At 42.6% G+C, this 17,500-nt stretch overlaps 1 protein-coding gene across 1 annotated transcript in view; it reads left to right on the top strand.

Moving 5' to 3' along the window:
* sema3e (sema domain, immunoglobulin domain (Ig), short basic domain, secreted, (semaphorin) 3E) overlaps nt 1-17,500 on the top strand; it is a gene marked incomplete at both ends in the record, with an annotated part of 32,375 nt that overhangs the window by 5,757 nt on the left and 9,118 nt on the right. The window contains 7 exon segments of the mRNA XM_080539557.1: nt 13,487-13,647; nt 14,016-14,075; nt 14,439-14,558; nt 16,027-16,120; nt 16,697-16,738; nt 16,741-16,809; nt 17,339-17,481. Coding sequence (XP_080395683.1) covers nt 13,487-13,647; nt 14,016-14,075; nt 14,439-14,558; nt 16,027-16,120; nt 16,697-16,738; nt 16,741-16,809; nt 17,339-17,481 — 689 coding nt within the window.

Here is a 17,500-nt window from a genome sequence, read left to right as displayed (position 1 = left end):
GTGTTTGTGTGTGTGTGTGTGTGTTTTATTGTGTGTCAGTTCCTACCGTGTGCTGGCTCAGGTAGTAATTACTGGTATGGAACCCCCCCCCCCCCTCTGAGCAGTAATTTAAAACCTTCCTTTCGCAGACATGAAAAGAGCTTCTCTTTTTTTATAGCTTAAGGTGCATTTCCTAAAAGAAACGAGGTGGGGAATACCAGCCTTGCATGGAATCTGCTTCTCTGAAGTGATGGGGATTTTTCCTATTAAATCTAATGTATGAAGTGAGGATTTGGATTAAGTCTGTTCTTCCTAGGAGTGGGCTAAGCTATAATTACCATCCCCCCCACTAACAGATTCAGCTATAGGGGTATAGAGGCTTTTATAGATGTTAATCTCCTGGGAAGGCGAATTTGACAAGCTAAATCACCTTTCTCAGGTCAGTAGAGGGTAAACGAAGGATTTTTTTTACTCTAACATCATTCTCCCTCTCTTCCTCTCTCACTCTCACCACCCATCCAGACTTTCTCTTCTCCGCTCCTATTGTAGAACGTGTGCGCGTTTCTGGTTCATGAATGAAGTGTCTAGCGAGGAGACAGCTGGCCCCGGCTCTGATTTCCACCCTGATCTTTTCACAGCTCAGAGACACAAACATCCCCTGTGCCTTCTCTCTCACACGCCACCGACAACTCTATTCAGAGAGGTCCACGGTAATAATGGAGCACTTTGAGCTGCAACGTTCGCAGGAAAAGTGCTATACAAATCAGTTATTATTATAAGTAGTTATTAATAGATGACCATTACTGTGCCTATTACGCTGGTGGAGGCAGAAATCAGAGGGCAGGTTCATTATAATGCACAGAACGGGATTGGGGAATGGTACCGTCCTCTGATTTCTACCTCCACCACCAGCCTCCACATAGACTCTGTGTGTAGCAGCTGAGAGCGTGGATCTGCGACACAATGTTTCGTGTGTGTCTGCTCTGACCAGGGAGCACCAGTTGGGTCCACTGTTCCTCTATTGTCTTTTACTGTAATGATATATTACCGCAATAACAATGCATAATTCATTACAGTAACAGTAACTTCTCTCTCTCTCTCTCTCCCCCCCTGACACTCCATGTGTCTCTCATTTGGCTCTGTGACATCATCCCCCCTAGTGAGGGCATACAAGTACGGGAACACAATGCAGTATTACTGACACAACCCCCCCCCTCCCGACCTTCCACTGGGGACTATTCAACCCCCCCCCCAGAGAGGGAAGAAACTTCTTGTTTGTGATCCAACATTAGTCCCATCTCTCTATAAATAATAATTTGATTGTGGACTCAATGGACTGGCTGTCACAAGTACAGCAAATCGAACATTGTAAACGTGCGTTTAGTATTAACACTGTGACCACGTATTGCAGCAAATTGAATTATTGCTATTCATTTGCCTTGCAATCACATTTTACGATCCACTGTGCTTTCATCTTGATTTCTGTAAGTCAACGCAACTATGTCCCTCCTCGAAGCAGAGAAGCAAAAAGAAACCTCAATAGTTCCCCACAGTGAGACACTCTCAGCTCTCCCTGGGTAGGACAACACCGGCCCTCGTTTCCATGGCGAGTTTAAGAGCGGTGGATTAGAGAGTTTATTTTTATTTGATTGCTCTAAATCTCCCAAGGCATCTCTCAACACTTCAGAGAGGCCAATGAAAGTGTCTGTGTGGAAGGGCGTCTCTTGACTCTCTCTTTTCCCATTTGAAGTGGGGGGCACATTGGGGTCGTGTGTCTCGCAAATTCGTTTGTTCTAATGAAACACACTCCCCTCCACTCTCAGCTCCCTAACCGACAGTAACACAAGTGATGACTGCAGCTGGAGAGGATGAAGGGGACGAAGAGATGTGTTGGAAATCCCCTCACATCGTCTTTAGAGGCGTAACACGTTTAACGGTTTTAGATAATAATAGAGTACGAACGTTTTACTGGCGCTGAGGCACATGCAACACATTGCAGCTTGATCATTGTATTTCATTATGACAATGATTCACATTCTTGTAATTTGACTGAATAATTATCACTATCAACAATATCATCATCATCATAATGATAGGCTGTTGTTTTAACCCTGGTGTGAGAGTGCGAGAGCAGATGGCTTCTCGGTGCGGGAAAGCCAGAGCAGACGAAGTGCGAGTGAGTGAGTGAGTGTCAGTGTGAGTGTGTGCATGTGTCTGTGTGTCTCTGTGCATGCGGGTCAAATCGACCCGAACATCTTATGAAGGACATACATTTGTTGGGGTATTGTAGCATGTGTACAAAATTTTTTTTTTCCTCTTACATGTTTTTCATAGAAAATAAGCCAAGGTCATGGAGTTTCAGATTGAAAAAAAATATTCTCTCTTTTTGTAAAAATGCAAAACGGGTTATTTTGACCCGAACACCACACAAGGGTTAAAGCGAGAGTTCCCCCAAGTGCCAAAATCATATATTTGGTTCAGTACCTTGAAAGGGTTATGGACAAGGACAGACTTCAAACCATACTTTGGCTCTGTTTATCTGGGCACCATCACTACCCGCTAACTGTTAGCATTTTTAACCAAAATGCAAGTCAATGGCCCTAAATTACAAAAGCATGTTTGAAATGTCATGTTCAATTCTCAAAGTAAATTAAATCAAATAATCACGGCTCTTCAGAGAATTTGAGATGATTTGAGCATGACATTTCAAACATGCTTACTTAACTTGCATTTGGTTGTGGTTAACAATGTGACTAATTATTACAGTAGTACTGTAGCTACAGTGCCTAGTAAATAGATAAAACAAAGTGTGTATTCAGGTTTTTCCTTAATTTCAGGGTTGTGTCACTATGAACTATACCTTTAATCAGTTCCAGTGATATGCACATGAATGGACAACAGATGTGGAGCTTTATAGGAGTGTACAGACTGTTCTACCCCAACCAACAGTCATACTGCAGGGCACGCTCCTTCCTGCTCTGTCTCACCACCTGTCTCACCTTGTGATCGTCAGACTAAGCATCAAACATTCCACTGCTGCTAAGTGAACCCCCCCACCCTTGTGTGTGAACATGTGTGTGTGTGTGTGTGTGTGTGTGTGTGTGTGTGTCTAGTGTCAGAGCCAAATTTACACACAAACTATATGAACCCGATAGGTAGCTTAAATTCACCGTTCAATTGGCAGGTGGCATAACACTATTGACGACCGTATGATTCATGTTTCATGTCAGCATTCTTTGCTCACTCATACAGGTAACACATTCATACAGGTAACACACATACAGGTAACACACACATACAGGTAACTCACATTTCATGCAGTTCCACTATTCATACTCATTCAACACAAATGAAAATATATATTGCATGGTCTTACCTTTACTTGTAAATGAAGTAAATATCTTAAAATATATGTATATGTTACGGTACATGTGGGAATACGGTACATGTGGGAAAACTAGGGTTAGGGTTAGGTGCTACGTCGACTTGGTACATGCTGGCATGTCTAACCCTAACCCTAATCCTAACTCTAACCCTAACCCTAACCCTAGCACCCTAGCACCTAAGCCTAACCCTACTGTAGTTTTCCCACATGTGTCATTGACAGCCAGGACGAGTTGCAGTACCACTCCATTTGAAAGTGTTATTTTCTGTCCCTTCGTTTGAAGTAGGTCCTTAACACTAGAACAGCCATGCCTTTTTTACCTACTAAAAGAGCAGCCTCAGGGTAGTCTTTACAATGGAAAGCTGCTGTTTACACACAACGACAACTTTACCGGCTTGTAAATTAGCCTGCCTCCTACACAGAAAAACTGCAAAATAGCTTTATACTTGCTTATCCTGATGTGATTTTGAAAATGTAAGGATACTGGGTGGTAGAAAGCACATATCTAGGAAAAGTCATGAAAGAAAATTTGATCGAATGTAAAGACATAACACTTTTTTTACTCACAGGGTCAAAAGACCCCACCCATTTTACTTTTCATTACAGCTATTTTCATTGGAGTATGACAGGTGAGGTTCTGCCTCCCCTGATTGCATGTCCCTGATGTGTGTGCGTGTGTGTGTGTGTGTGTGTGTGTGTGTGTGTGTGTGTTTGTGAGAGGGGCATCCTATCTCAGCTGTCATTCCCTATTAGTTCAGAGGAGACAGGGCTGATGGAGACAGCACTTGGTGGGGAATAAGCGTGGATGGAAAAACGGTTAGGCTGACGAGCAGTTGTTCACTTCATCACTCTCAATACCTGTCATCTCTGTCTGTCATCCCAATCAGAAGGAGCAGAGCTGGCACCTTTAGAACAGAGTGTTCATCAGCCAGCTAACACCTTTAGAAAGGCAGAATGGAATGTTGGAATATCGTCAAGAGTCCAGACCACGCTGCCTCTATACAGAGAGCTCTGTAGGCTGCATGTGTTGACTCAACAAGGTATCAGTTGGGTCCCGCAGGAAAAGAGCCTGTTCCAGTCCATTGCAAATACAGTATATTTCAAAGACACAAGCTGGTGTTCATGGTCAGTGTGTTTCATTGGGATGTGTACAGTAGATAGGCCTACTGTAGTAGGACTGGACATGTGTTTAGGTGTAACCGACATGAATGTGTTACTGTTTGGTCTTTGTCCCGGCGGTCCCTCTGTTAAAACTGTGAGAAACGATCAAATGAAGAGATAGAAAGACCCTGTTCAGGAGATAGTTGTGTCTTCACCCAGTGTTAGGTCTCTGAGTGTGTATGTGTGTGTGTGTGTGTGTGTGTGTGTGTGTGTGTGTGTGTGTGTGTGTGCGTGAGTTGTGTTTACCTGGAGCTTCTGACAGATATTGTCAACAGTCCCCAGTGTGTTTATAAAGCAGCAGCAGTACAGACATCTATTACCTCAGTGTTTCTTGTCTTTTTCAACTCCCTTCAAAGAGTCCTTCACATTTCCCAAATGCAATTATCTAAAATCAATTATTCACTTCATACCACGTCAGTGAGGTTTTCCACATGTGGACACACGCATGCACACACAGGCACACACACACACACACACACACACACACACACACACACACACACTTGTTACATAGATGGTGTGTCACCCAGCATTAGGTATCTGAGAGAGAGAGCGTGTGTGTGTGTGTGTGTGTGTGTGTGTGTGTGTGTGTGTGCGTGCGTGCGTGCGTGCGTGCGTGCGTGCGTGTGAGCAGTAACTCCCTGGATTAGATAATTACAGGAAGTGTGTCTGGGTCCTGGCATAACACCACTGCCACATCTCCTCTGTGTCTACCAGAAAACTACCACAGAGATCTGATACCAGCAAAATAAACACTCTTTATCTGTCCTTATTACCATGGAGATTTAATAGCAGCTTGAGAAACAGTTCCTGCCTGTCTCTACCATTGAGATCTAATACCTGGAAAAACAAACAGAACCTGCTAGAACATCCACGATGTTGCTACGAAAGATCAATAACAACATCAAAAACAAACTCACTCTCTGTCTCTAGCCATCGAGATTTAATACCACCAGGCAGACGTTGCAATAACAAATAACAGAATCTCCCCCTAAAAAACACTGGCATTTCAAAAACCTAGTCGTTTCTCGTGGGCCGTGGCTAATACACTTGACATTTTGTCTAGCCTAAGGAGACAGTTATATTGTGAGTGAAAGCCAGTGCTTAGCCGGGGATTACCTTACTTGCCGCCTGCAGCGTGAAAATAGAGAATTTCGTTGGATCGTACCTGTGTGCCCTACAGCTGAGCTGCTCTGGCTGACATGGTGTGAGGCGTTGGGGGGTCTCCTTACACACACCAGACCAGCTGTCAACCTCCGCAAGGACACCCAGCCATGTGCTCCGGGGTCCAGGGGCTCCTAATGCAGGCCATCCCCCCAGGAAGGGCTCTCCTTTGGGGCTTCAGCTCCTGACTTCAGGGTCCTTCACCCCCTCAGCCCTTGGCACCGGAGCTGCACATGAGAGGCAGGCAGAGAGCTGTCCTGTCAGGTTTAATCAGAGAGAGAGAACAAAAAAAGGTGTGTGTGTGTGTTTGCATCTCTGTGTGTGTTTCTGTGTGTGCGGTGCATGTGTGTGTGTGTGTGTGTGTGTGTGTGTGTGTGTGTGTGTGTGTGTGTGTGTGTGTGTGTGTGTGTGTGTGTGTGTGTGTGTGTGTGTGTGTGTGTGCAGATAAAGGGTGTAAGTTGCTTTAAGAAGCTGATCTGAGCTCAGCTTTTGTTGCGTCCACCCAAAGGAGTTAAGCAGGTCTGGGGGTGAGCTGATCTTTAACCTGCGCTTGAGGGCAACAGCTCCAGCATCCATAATCAGATAAAGAGAACGGTTCAGTTTCCTGTCTGAAGAAAGCGCTTCCTCTCGAACAAAGATCCGATATAGGCCGGTTCTGTGAAGATCAAATATTCCTTCCAGCAATCAGACCATCTTTCCCAGAGCCATAATATCCGGGTTCTTCCGATACCACTTATGGTAGAGGCTTCTGGGAAGAAAGCGAGTCTTCCTGCCACCGCTGCTGCCTCCAGATCACGACATCTGTAGATCTGAGAGAAACCTGATCAACACTACAGGGATCTGCTGTTTAGCTTCGGAGCTGTTTAGCTTCCATTACCATTCTTTTGAGTTTTGCTTGGAGGAAACAGCTTTCGGATGAACGATCTTTCGTGCGTCTCCACCTCCATCCGCTGTTTCTTTTCCGCCTCTTTTGTCGACTTTGTTTTGCTTTTGCTATCTGTGAATGTCTTAGTATAGATGGATTCGAAGACTGAATTATTCAACTGTTCTGAAAGTATGATTAGTGTGGGAAATACAGCTGTGTTCATCACTATCTGTGTTTGTGAGTCAAATGGATTGCTTTGATCAAGTGCTGTCATTACGGCTACAACTGTTCTGTTCTGTTCTGGGGGGTATTCCATCAATGTCGCTAAAGGAAAATCCAGGCTTATTTTGATACATTTCCCAAGATCTATCAAAAATAAGCCTGGATTTTCCTTTAGCGACGTTGATGGAATACCCCCCTGGTTCATTGTGTTACAGAGTAGTGGTTACGCCCGGCCAGCGTCCTGTTGGCAATTAAATCAACGTGACCTCTCCACACCCTCTTTGTCATAGGTGTTTCTATTATGACATTTGAATGTTTCATACTGTAGATTTGTTTCTTGGAACAAACGCCGACAGCTGTATGTTTTTTGTATTTCGCAGTATTTATACTTTTGATTGCATGACTTGAAGTAAGCTGAATTGCTTACATTATTGCTTGTCTAAATAAATCTCCATCTCGAATTTGATACAGCGCTCCAAATTGCCTCAGATGAATCTGTGTGGTAGGATAATCTGCTAGAATCTATGCTTGCAATTATAATTGACCAGGTTAAGCCTAGAAATGACGTTTTGCATCGTTATAAGATGGGTTGCATACACAATATTTAGTGCACAATATGGTTTGGATCACCGGTTGGCATTTGAATACTTGCAATATCTAACCCTTGCAATTAGAATCTTGTAACATAAATAGGAGGGACATTTCAGACATACATATAGTACACACACACACACATACACACACATGCATGCACGCACACAAACATGCAAACACATACACACATACAAATCCACACGCACACACACAGGTCATTCACAGATGTGCAATGACCTTCAATCCCATATACTGTAAGCTTGCATTGTAACTAGGGGAGGGAATTGATAAGATGTTATTGATACTGATTCCATTATCAATTCTGCTTGTCGGTTCGATTCTTTATCGATTTCTGATTAATTTTCTGTGTGGAAGAAAAGTAGGCCTACACAGGTTTTCAGCGTCAACGCAGCTGTTTTATTAACTGAAGTCTCTGAACACAATCTGAACAACATTTTAACATAAATAATATGAGCTTGAGCAGCTGGCTGTAGCTTCAGAGCTCTGCAGCAGCAATCTGTCTGTCATCATCTAAAATGGATTAAATGGGAGGATATTTGTACAGCATTCATTTTCATTTAGGGTTTCTTAGTCAAAGAAAAAATCTTCTAAGCCTGTCTGCGTGTCGCTAATATTATTACCATAGGATATTTACCCTCAGTAACGTAGCGTAGTCAAACGTTCTGGCTGCACTACTATCCCTATGGGAACAAGTTCAAAGTCTGGTAAAATAGCTGTATCTGGGCTTTTTAAACTGTTCAAAATATCCCAAATAATGCAAGATAGTGTACATTTACCTGTTAATTCATGTTATCATTACACTTACTACAGAAAACGGTCAGTGTTTTCTATTTCGAAAAATAGCTTATGTGCAGTTGTTTTTCAGCGTCAACGCAGCTGTTTTATTAACTGAAGTCTCTGAACACAATCTGAACAACATTTTAACATAAATAATATGAGCTTGAGCAGCTGGCTGTAGCTTCAGAGCTCTGCAGCAGCAATCTGTCTGTCATCATCTAAAATGGATTAAATGGGAGGATATTTGTACAGCATTCATTTTCATTTAGGGTTTCTTAGTCAAAGAAAAAATCTTCTAAGCCTGTCTGCGTGTCGCTAATATTATTACCATAGGATATTTACCCTCAGTAACGTAGCGTAGTCAAACGTTCTGGCTGCACTACTATCCCTATGGGAACAAGTTCAAAGTCTGGTAAAATAGCTGTATCTGGGCTTTTTAAACTGTTCAAAATATCCCAAATAATGCAAGATAGTGTACATTTACCTGTTAATTCATGTTATCATTACACTTACTACAGAAAACGGTCAGTGTTTTCTATTTCGAAAAATAGCTTATGTGCAGTTGGCATCTGTTGACAAGCATAAATGATTCTGCTTTATGCAGCAAGCACATCAAAAGACGAAGCCTAATAATAAACACTTTCGTTAATACACTCTGGAAATCTGCTCTGGTTTCAGAGTGTTCCGGTTCCGGTTTCAACGTCATAGAGTTGAAATCAGTTCATTTATGAAAGTCTTTACAAACTAACTGTAAACATGGCAGACACCAACGATAACATTACCATCATTTACCTGGCAGACACCAATTTTACGTTATTGTGTTAGCTAGCTAACTAAACGTTAATTCATCTTTGTATAAACATGATTATTATCTGTTTTGTAACATGTAGATGCATACTAATAATGATACTCTCTAGAGTACCAATCAAGCTGCAACCATAACATTTTGCAACAACTTGCTCCGACATTTTTAGATTGGAATGTTCAGACACTCGGACAACTGTCAGCGGATGCTCAAAACATGCCAGCATTGATAAGAGGAATCGATCATCTCGGAGGCATACAATTCTGAGGCATTTGTTACCGGTTCTCAACCGGAACCCCTTCTCGATTCCCATCTCTAATTGTAATATGCATCAATAACTTTTTTCAATCACATTTATTCAATTTCAATCAGTGAGTTCCAACCAAATGAACAGACAGGCATTGACTTTAATCAGTGGATTGGCATCAATACAATGTTCAAGTGTGATATTTGATATTTTTGATATTTTATTAAGGATCCCGTAGGGTAGCAACTAGCTAGTCTTCCTGGGGTCCACACATAAAACACATAAGTAACAATCATCAACAACAATCAGTCTGTACTACAAAAATTATACATAATTCAGCTTTGTGCAATGAATATAACTACCAAACTAAGTGATAGATGAAAAAGAAAATACAAAAGTGTAAGGTATAAAAAGAACCGACATAACAGGGCCAACAAAAACATGATCAAAACAAAATACATAAATATACAAATACATCTAACCTCCTTTTAGAAAATAAGATTTAAGTTTGGTTTTAAAACACAATTTACTGTGGGTGGTGCGAAGGTTCCTAGGCAGGTTGTTCCAGAAAGCTATTGACCTATAAATAAATGACCGTTTTAATGCATTTGTTCTAGGCCGAGGAAGTACCAGCTGACCATTTCTGGCACCTCTTGTGTTGTGGTCCTGTATACTTTTTCTGTGGACTAGCTGTTTACACAAAAAAGATGGATTTTTACTCAACTCAACAGTCTTCAACAGCACGAGTGAGTTCAAAGATAGCCTGTTCTCCACTGTAAGCCAGGAGAGATCAACATGCATGCTGTACACATTAGTTCGGACTGAGCAACCCAGAACCAACCGCGCCGCCCTATTATGGGCCACCTGGAGCCCATAACTGCTTGCATTTAGCTGCTTGCATGACTGTGCAGCATAATGTAAGGTGGAATCGTCTGCGTATTGAACCAATTTGGCCTGCTGAGTGGCCCATGGCAGGTCATTGGTGAAGACAGAGTAGAGCAGAGGCCCCAGGGAACTTCCCTGTGGAACCCCACACTCCAGACTCCTGCTCTTGGACAGACTGCCATTCCAATACACCTGCTGTGACCTGGAGGACAGATAGCTCCGCATCCACATCAGAGCCAGAGGGTTGAAACCATAACATTCAAGTTTCTCAAGCAGAAGAGAATGGTCTAACACATCGAATGCAGCACTGAAGTCCAAAAATACAGCTCCAACCAACATGGTGTTATCAATGGCTCCGAGCCAGGCATCCGTCATCTGTATCAGAGCAGTGGACGTAGAATAGCCATCTCTATATGCATGTTGTGACTCAGTTGCCAGTCCGTTGACCTGAAAATAATCCTTAATCTGCACAAAAACACACCTCTCCATGATTTTGCATAATACAGGCAAGATGCTTATAGGTCTGGAGTTTCCTTCATTGAAGACTGATTTGGTATCTTTTGGTATGGGTGTAACCTTGGCCTCTTTCCATATCTTTGGACATCGTCCCTCATGTAAACATCTATTTATGATATGACAGAAAGGAATAGCTATAATGCTAGCCGTCATCTGAAACAATTTGCTATCCATGTTGTCAGTGCCAGCTAACTTACTTCCAGGAAGAGCATGGAGGAGACTTTCAATCTTACCAACTTCAACCTGTTCAAATTCAAATTTACAGCATTTGTCTTTCATAATGATGCTCTTAATGATGTCCGTAGATATTGTGTTCTTTGAGACTTGCGTACTCTCCCTGAGCTTGGTTATCTTATCCACATAAACGTCATTAAAATGGTTAGCAATATCACATGGTTTGGTTAGTACAATATCATTTGATTCAACTACAGGTAACTGTACTTCAATGTAAGGACATTGGACTTTTTCCTACCCATGATTTCATTTAAAACATTCCATAGGTATTTACCTTCATGTCTTGCATCATATTACTTTTGTTTGAAGTACTCCCTCTTTTTCACCTTGTTCAACTTTGTAACATTATTTCGTAAAGCGCAGTACTTTTTCCTATTGTCCATAGAACTGGAACTCACTAAAAGTTTTTTTAGCCAAGTCTCTCTCCTTCATCATCCTTCTTAGGCTACTATCTATCCATGGGGCAGACTTGTTTTTTACTGTGAACTTTTTTAAAGGTGCATGTTTATCTGCTACACACATGTATCTCAGCATAAATAAATTGAGTGCGGCCTCAGGGTCATCTTCACTACAAACCTCGTTCCAGTTTATACCTGACATTTCATTCATAAAACCTTCTAAACTAAAATTCTTATATGAGCGTGAAACAATAATTGTAGCTTTAGGTTTGGGAACCTTTGTTGTCCTCGCGACCGCTATGATGTTGTGGTCACTGAAACCTACAGGGACCGAAACTGCCTTTGAACATTTGCCTGGCACATTCGTGTAAATATGATCAATGCATGTAGATGCGATTCTGCCATCCTTGCCTATACATATCCTAGTGGGAAGATTGACAATTTGGGATAGATTACATGCATTCAGTATAGATAGAACCCTATTCTTATTTGGACTTGACTGTCCCAACCAATCAACATTCATATCTCCAAGTAAGAAGATTTCTCGATTTTCATCTGATATCCTGTCGAACATATCACATAGATAATTTACATATGCAGCATCTGCACTGGGAGGTCTGTAGAAACAGCATACTAGGATTGGCTTCAGATGGGGCAGGTGGACCTGCACACATATAGCTTCCATGTTATCCTTCATCAGATCATTTCTAATTTTGACAGGTAATTGATTCTGAACGTATAACGCCACGCCCCCTCCAAACACATTCTGTCTTTTCTGAAAATGGAAAGCCCTTCAATAGTTACAGCGGAATCAGAGAAGGAGTCATCAAGGTGAGTTTCAGATACAGCAAGGATGTTGATCTTATTAGCTTTGGCTGTACATTCTAGTTCATAACACTTATTTCGCAGACTGCATATATTGATATGGGCTACCACCAATCCCTTATGCAGGCCTAACTCAACATTGGAAGCATCGGTAGGCCTACCAGTCATAAAATAAAATGACTAATCATGAGATAAGTTCATGTACCTTAACATTAAAATAACCAGGGTGTAATGCTGGAGTCTCTGTAAAGTTGGTGGTCGATGTACAGTCTGTCAACTGCCAGGGTGACGCGCCTGCCTTGGCTTCGATGATGTTTCATGATAGGGATAAGTACTTTACGCCTGTCATTTATCTCGGGAGGGAATTGATCGTTCATGCCAAAGGTGGTGTTTTTCAGCTCTCTGCCCCTCCCCTTGACAAGCTCCTTATGCTTATAATGCTCGAAACGAGCCACAATTGCACGGGGTCTGTCCTTTGAGGGTCTTCCCATTCTATGCACCCGAGAGAATGTGATACCCCGAACAGTTAAGCTGGTCTGACATAAACTCCCTGATGACTGCTTCACAGTCCTTGTCCTCCTTCTCTGGTAACCCAGTAAACACAATGTTGTCTCTCATAGAGCGACACTGTACATCAAGAAGAGATTCTTTCAACTTTCTGTTTTCTGTTTCAATTATGTCAACTCTGGTTACCACGAGTTCCATCTTACCCTTCATCTCTGCATAACATAAAGTAACATCAACATAGAAAAGATAAAATGAACTGTATATAGAAATCAGAGGCTCATTGTAATGTATGGAATGGAATGGAACATGTGTTTGACACCATTCCTTATTCTGTTCTATGCATTATTTAACAGCCAATCAGAGGGCTGTATTTAACAGACAATCAGAGGGCTATATTTAACAGACAATCAGAGTGCTCGATATTACACCCAATCAGAGGACTAGATATTACAGCCAATCAGAGGGTTGTGTTTCATAGCCAATTAGATGTCTTGATATTACAGCCAATCAGAGGGCTGTATTGAACAGCCAATCAGAGTGCTTTAGAATAAGATATTTGTGGAATCTCTAAATCACAAATATATGCTGTGAATACGCTGGTTACTTCCTCTGTATGTAAATGAAGGTCTCACTCAGCATTCTGTAACTGGGATTTATCTAATTTATATTTTATTTTTTTATTTTTTTTATCTGTATCCACATGTGTGTGTGCTTGTTATGATGTATTGTTTATGTATAGTATTTGTGTGCGTTTGTGTCTGTTTTAAAGATCAATATTATTATTTATTATTATTATTATTATTATTACTCCCTCTCTCTCTCTCTCTCTCTCTCTCTCTCTCTCTCTCTCTCTCTCTCTCTCTCTCTCTCTCTCACTCTCTCTCTCTCTCTGTCTCTGCAGAGCTATGGGAGCTGAACAGGACAAAGGTGTTCCATGGTTCCGGGGAGTCCCTGCAGCCCCAGACCCTGCTGCTGGACGAGGGCCATGAGAGGATGTACGTAGGGGCCAAAAACACCCTCTACTCCCTCAGCCTGGAGAGGTTTAACACACACTACAGAGAGGTGTGTGTGTGTGTGTGTGTGTGTGTGTGTGTGTGTGTGCGCGTGTGTGTGTGTGTGTGTGTGTGTGCGTGTGTGTGTGTGTGTGTGTGGTGTGTGTGTGTGTGTGTGTGTGTGTGTTTGTGTGTGTATGTGTAGTGTGTGTGTGTGTGTGTGTGCTTGCGCGTGCATGTTTGTGTGTGTATGTGTGTGTGTGTGTGTGTGTGTGCATCTGTAGTGTGTGTGTGTATATGCGCGTGCGCATGCATGTTTGTGCAGCTGCATGTGCGTGTGTATTTGCGTGTGTGTGTGTGTGTGTGTGTGTAGGTCAGTAGGTGATGGAAACAGAGTGCCAGTGGTGTTAAGGTGCCTTACCTGTGTCTTCTCCTCAGATCCAGTGGGCCAGCTCTGAGTCTCAGGTAGAAGACTGTATGATGAAGGGCAGAGAGAAGGTAACTAGTCACTGACTATCCTGCAAATAACGCTCTATTTTAAATGGTCTGTATTTGGAACAGTGAATAACTATGTCATTATACTATCCATCTATCCATCCCTCCCTCCCTCCCTCCTTCCCTCCCTCCCTCCCTCCCTCCCTCCCTCCCTCCCTCCCTCCCTCCCTCCCTCCCTCCCTCCCTCCCTCCCTCCCTCCCTCCCTCCTTCCCTCCCTCCCTCCCTCCCTCCCTCCTTCCCTCCCTCCCTCCCTCCCTCCCTCCCTCCTTCCCTCCCTCCCTCCCTCCCTCCCTCCTTCCCTCCCTCCCTCCTTCCCTCCCTCCCTCCCTCCCTCCCTCCCTCCTTCCCTCCCTCCCCCTCTACAGTCAGAATGTGCCAACTACATAAAGGTGCTGCATCAGTATAACCTCACCCATCTGTTGGCGTGTGGAACCGGAGCCTTCAGCCCTGTCTGTGGCCTGGTCAGGGTGGGACACACAGGACAGGTGAGACGGGGGAAGCTAGGGTGGGGAGGTTGTACCTGTTAGGAGGGACAGGTGTGTGTGTGGCGGGGGGGTGCTGGGAGATGGGGAGGGGAGAGAGAGAGAGAAAGACAGAGAGTTACTGTTATTTGTGTATCCTCTGTAAGGAGTAGGAGTGTATGTTTGTTTGACTCTGAGTTAGTTGATATGATCTCTGACTGCAGGCCCGGCAGGAAAAACAAACACCACCACCCGGTCCCATTAAAGGCCTTGGTTTGAATAAGGAACAGAACAAGAGTGAGGGAGAGACTAGAGGAATGAGAGGAATGGTACTATGGGTGAGGTCACACTCAGGGTCTGTGTTGAGTTCCGCTTTCTGTGTGTATCTGGTGTGTACAGTCACGCTCTCACGAAGGAGAGCAGACAGAGAGACTGAGAGACAGAGAGACTGGGGAGAAGGTGAACATTGAAGAACATTCCCGAAAAATTACTAGATTCATTGAATGTGGTCAATGTTGGAGTCAACCAGGGGTTTGCCATGCATAATGGACCCATCTCACTCTCTCTCTCTCTCTCTCTCTCTCTCTCTCTCTCTCTCTCTCTCTCTCTCTCTCTCTCTCTCTCTCTCTCTCCGGAGGGTTATGGTCAGTTCACTGGAATGTTCTTAAAAGTATAGTTTTCTAGAAGAATTCATGTAAACAGGAAATTATACACAGCTTCGTCGGTTGGGAGCCACAGAGTTATACTGCAGTTGGTTTCCTTATGGTCATAGCATGAGTCAAGGTCCAAACTCGAAACATTTGATTAGCACATGTTTATGGGTTGGATTCAAGAAAACCACAGTGATATCTGGTTGGATCTTGTTCAAAACTGTTTAGGGTATGAGTTGTCATAACAGACATGTCTCCCATATGGGTTAAACGAGAGAAATATCAAAGGAACAATTATGATCACAATAAATGCTGATAATAAAACACATTTGTTATGAAAACAGATGGAAAATGACTTCAGGGCGACTGGAATTGTTTGCTATCCCTCTTTATTGGAGTTCCAATTCAAATAAACGATCTCGCTCTGCGGGAAAACTTTGATGTTGACCAATCCAGTACAGTTGGATTGTGGTTTTGATTGAATAGTGATACAAGCGATGGCTTCTGTTACAGCTGGCTTCAGTTACAGAACAGCATAGAGGGTCTGGCCACACAGTCACACACAGACACACACACACAGACACACACACACACACACACACACACACACACACACACACACACACACACACACACACACACACACAGCAGGTAAAGGTTTGGCACAGTAAGGGCTTATGAGTCATATTAGACATGCTTTCTGATAGTGAAAGTCATTCACATTGTGGTTGGGTCAGATCATCGTCTCTATGGTTGTGCAGGAAGTTTTGTGTGTGTGTGTGTGTGTGTGTGTGTGTGTGTGTGGTGTGTTTTCATTGCTCACTACTTCTGTTGGTCCTCAGGACAGGCTGTTTAGCCTGGAGGAGGAGAGTGTTGAGAGCGGGAGAGGAAGATGTCCGTATGACCACAAAAGCCCCTGTACCTCCATCCTTTCCAGTAAGAAACAATATTATCACTGTGGAAATATGGGAATATGGGAATATGGGAATATGTCTTTCATTAGAGATGCTCCTTCTGCATTAGCCTCTCAAGTCTATTGCTCATTTTCTTCAGTTCCACCTTAAGAAACACGGTTCAATGGTTTAATCCTAAGACAATACTGCCATCCTGTGGAAGCTAGTTGTTTGTAATGTATGTGTAACATTGGTAATATAAAAAAGATAGAGATCATACACTTACACACACATTCAGTTATTGATATTGTTATACATTTATAATTTATAAATAGTTAATAACCACTTTAAATTGCAGTTTACTTGTTTCAGCATTATTTTAAAAACAATAAAAACAAACACGTAATAACTCATTAATTGAAATAGTTCGATAGCAACTAAGATCACTAGTACCAAGTGGCTATTGAGAATGTAAATTAAGTTAGGTATAACTGTTTAATAATGATTTGTAAATGACCAATGAACAAATAAACTACAGTTTAAAAAGAAAGTATAAACCATTTCTTAGATCCTTTATAGATTAAAAGTGAATAGTTAACATGTTATCTTACTGTGCCAGGGGGAGAGCTGTATGTTGGCCTGTACACAGACTACTGGGAGAACGAGCTCTGTGTCGCCTGAACAACCAGAGCTACACACGCACAGAGAGAAACGACAGACAACAACTCAACGGTGGGTGTCAGAGTTCACACGTGTGAAAATAAAGTCAGTAACAATTAACACTGCTTTAACCAGCTCACCTGCATTCAGAACAGTATACAGTACAGTATATTAAGACTGGTAAATAAAAGAAAAACTGTTGCACAGTGGACAGTTGTACCGCCATCTCATCATTACATTTTCAATGATTTGTTTAATAAACTGAAAATAAGAAGCAACAATCTATATTACTTTCAACACACTATAATAATCATTGCAGACATTTCACAAGCACTGTTGATAAAGATTAATAGGTTTCTCTCTCTCTCTCTCACTCTCTCTCTCTCTCTCTCTCTCTCTCTCTCTCTCTCTCTCTCTCTCTCTCTCTCTCTCTCTCTCTCTCTCTCTCTCTCTCTCTCTCTCTCTCTCTCTCTCTCTCTCTCTCTCTCTCTCTCTCTCTCTCTCTCTCTCTCTCTCTCTCTCTCTCTCTCTCTCTCTCTCTCTCTCTCTCTCTCTCTCTCTCTCTCTCTCTCTCTCTGTTGTGTTTTCCTTTTTACTCCAGAGCCAAAGTTTATTGGGTCTGCGGTTATTCCCGATAACGATGACAGAGATGATGATAAGGTTTATCACTTCTTTACGGAGCGAGGGGTGGACGCAGAGGGGGCTACCAAGGCTGTCTACACCCGCATCGCAAGGGCCTGCGTGGTGAGAATGCTGTATGATG

Source organism: Nansenia antarctica, assembly GCF_963989245.1.
Source record: "Nansenia antarctica genome assembly, chromosome: 9".
Taxonomy (NCBI): domain Eukaryota; kingdom Metazoa; phylum Chordata; class Actinopteri; order Argentiniformes; family Microstomatidae; genus Nansenia; species Nansenia antarctica.
Note: the sequence above shows the minus strand (reverse complement) of the source record. Positions and strands in the feature narration are given on the sequence as shown.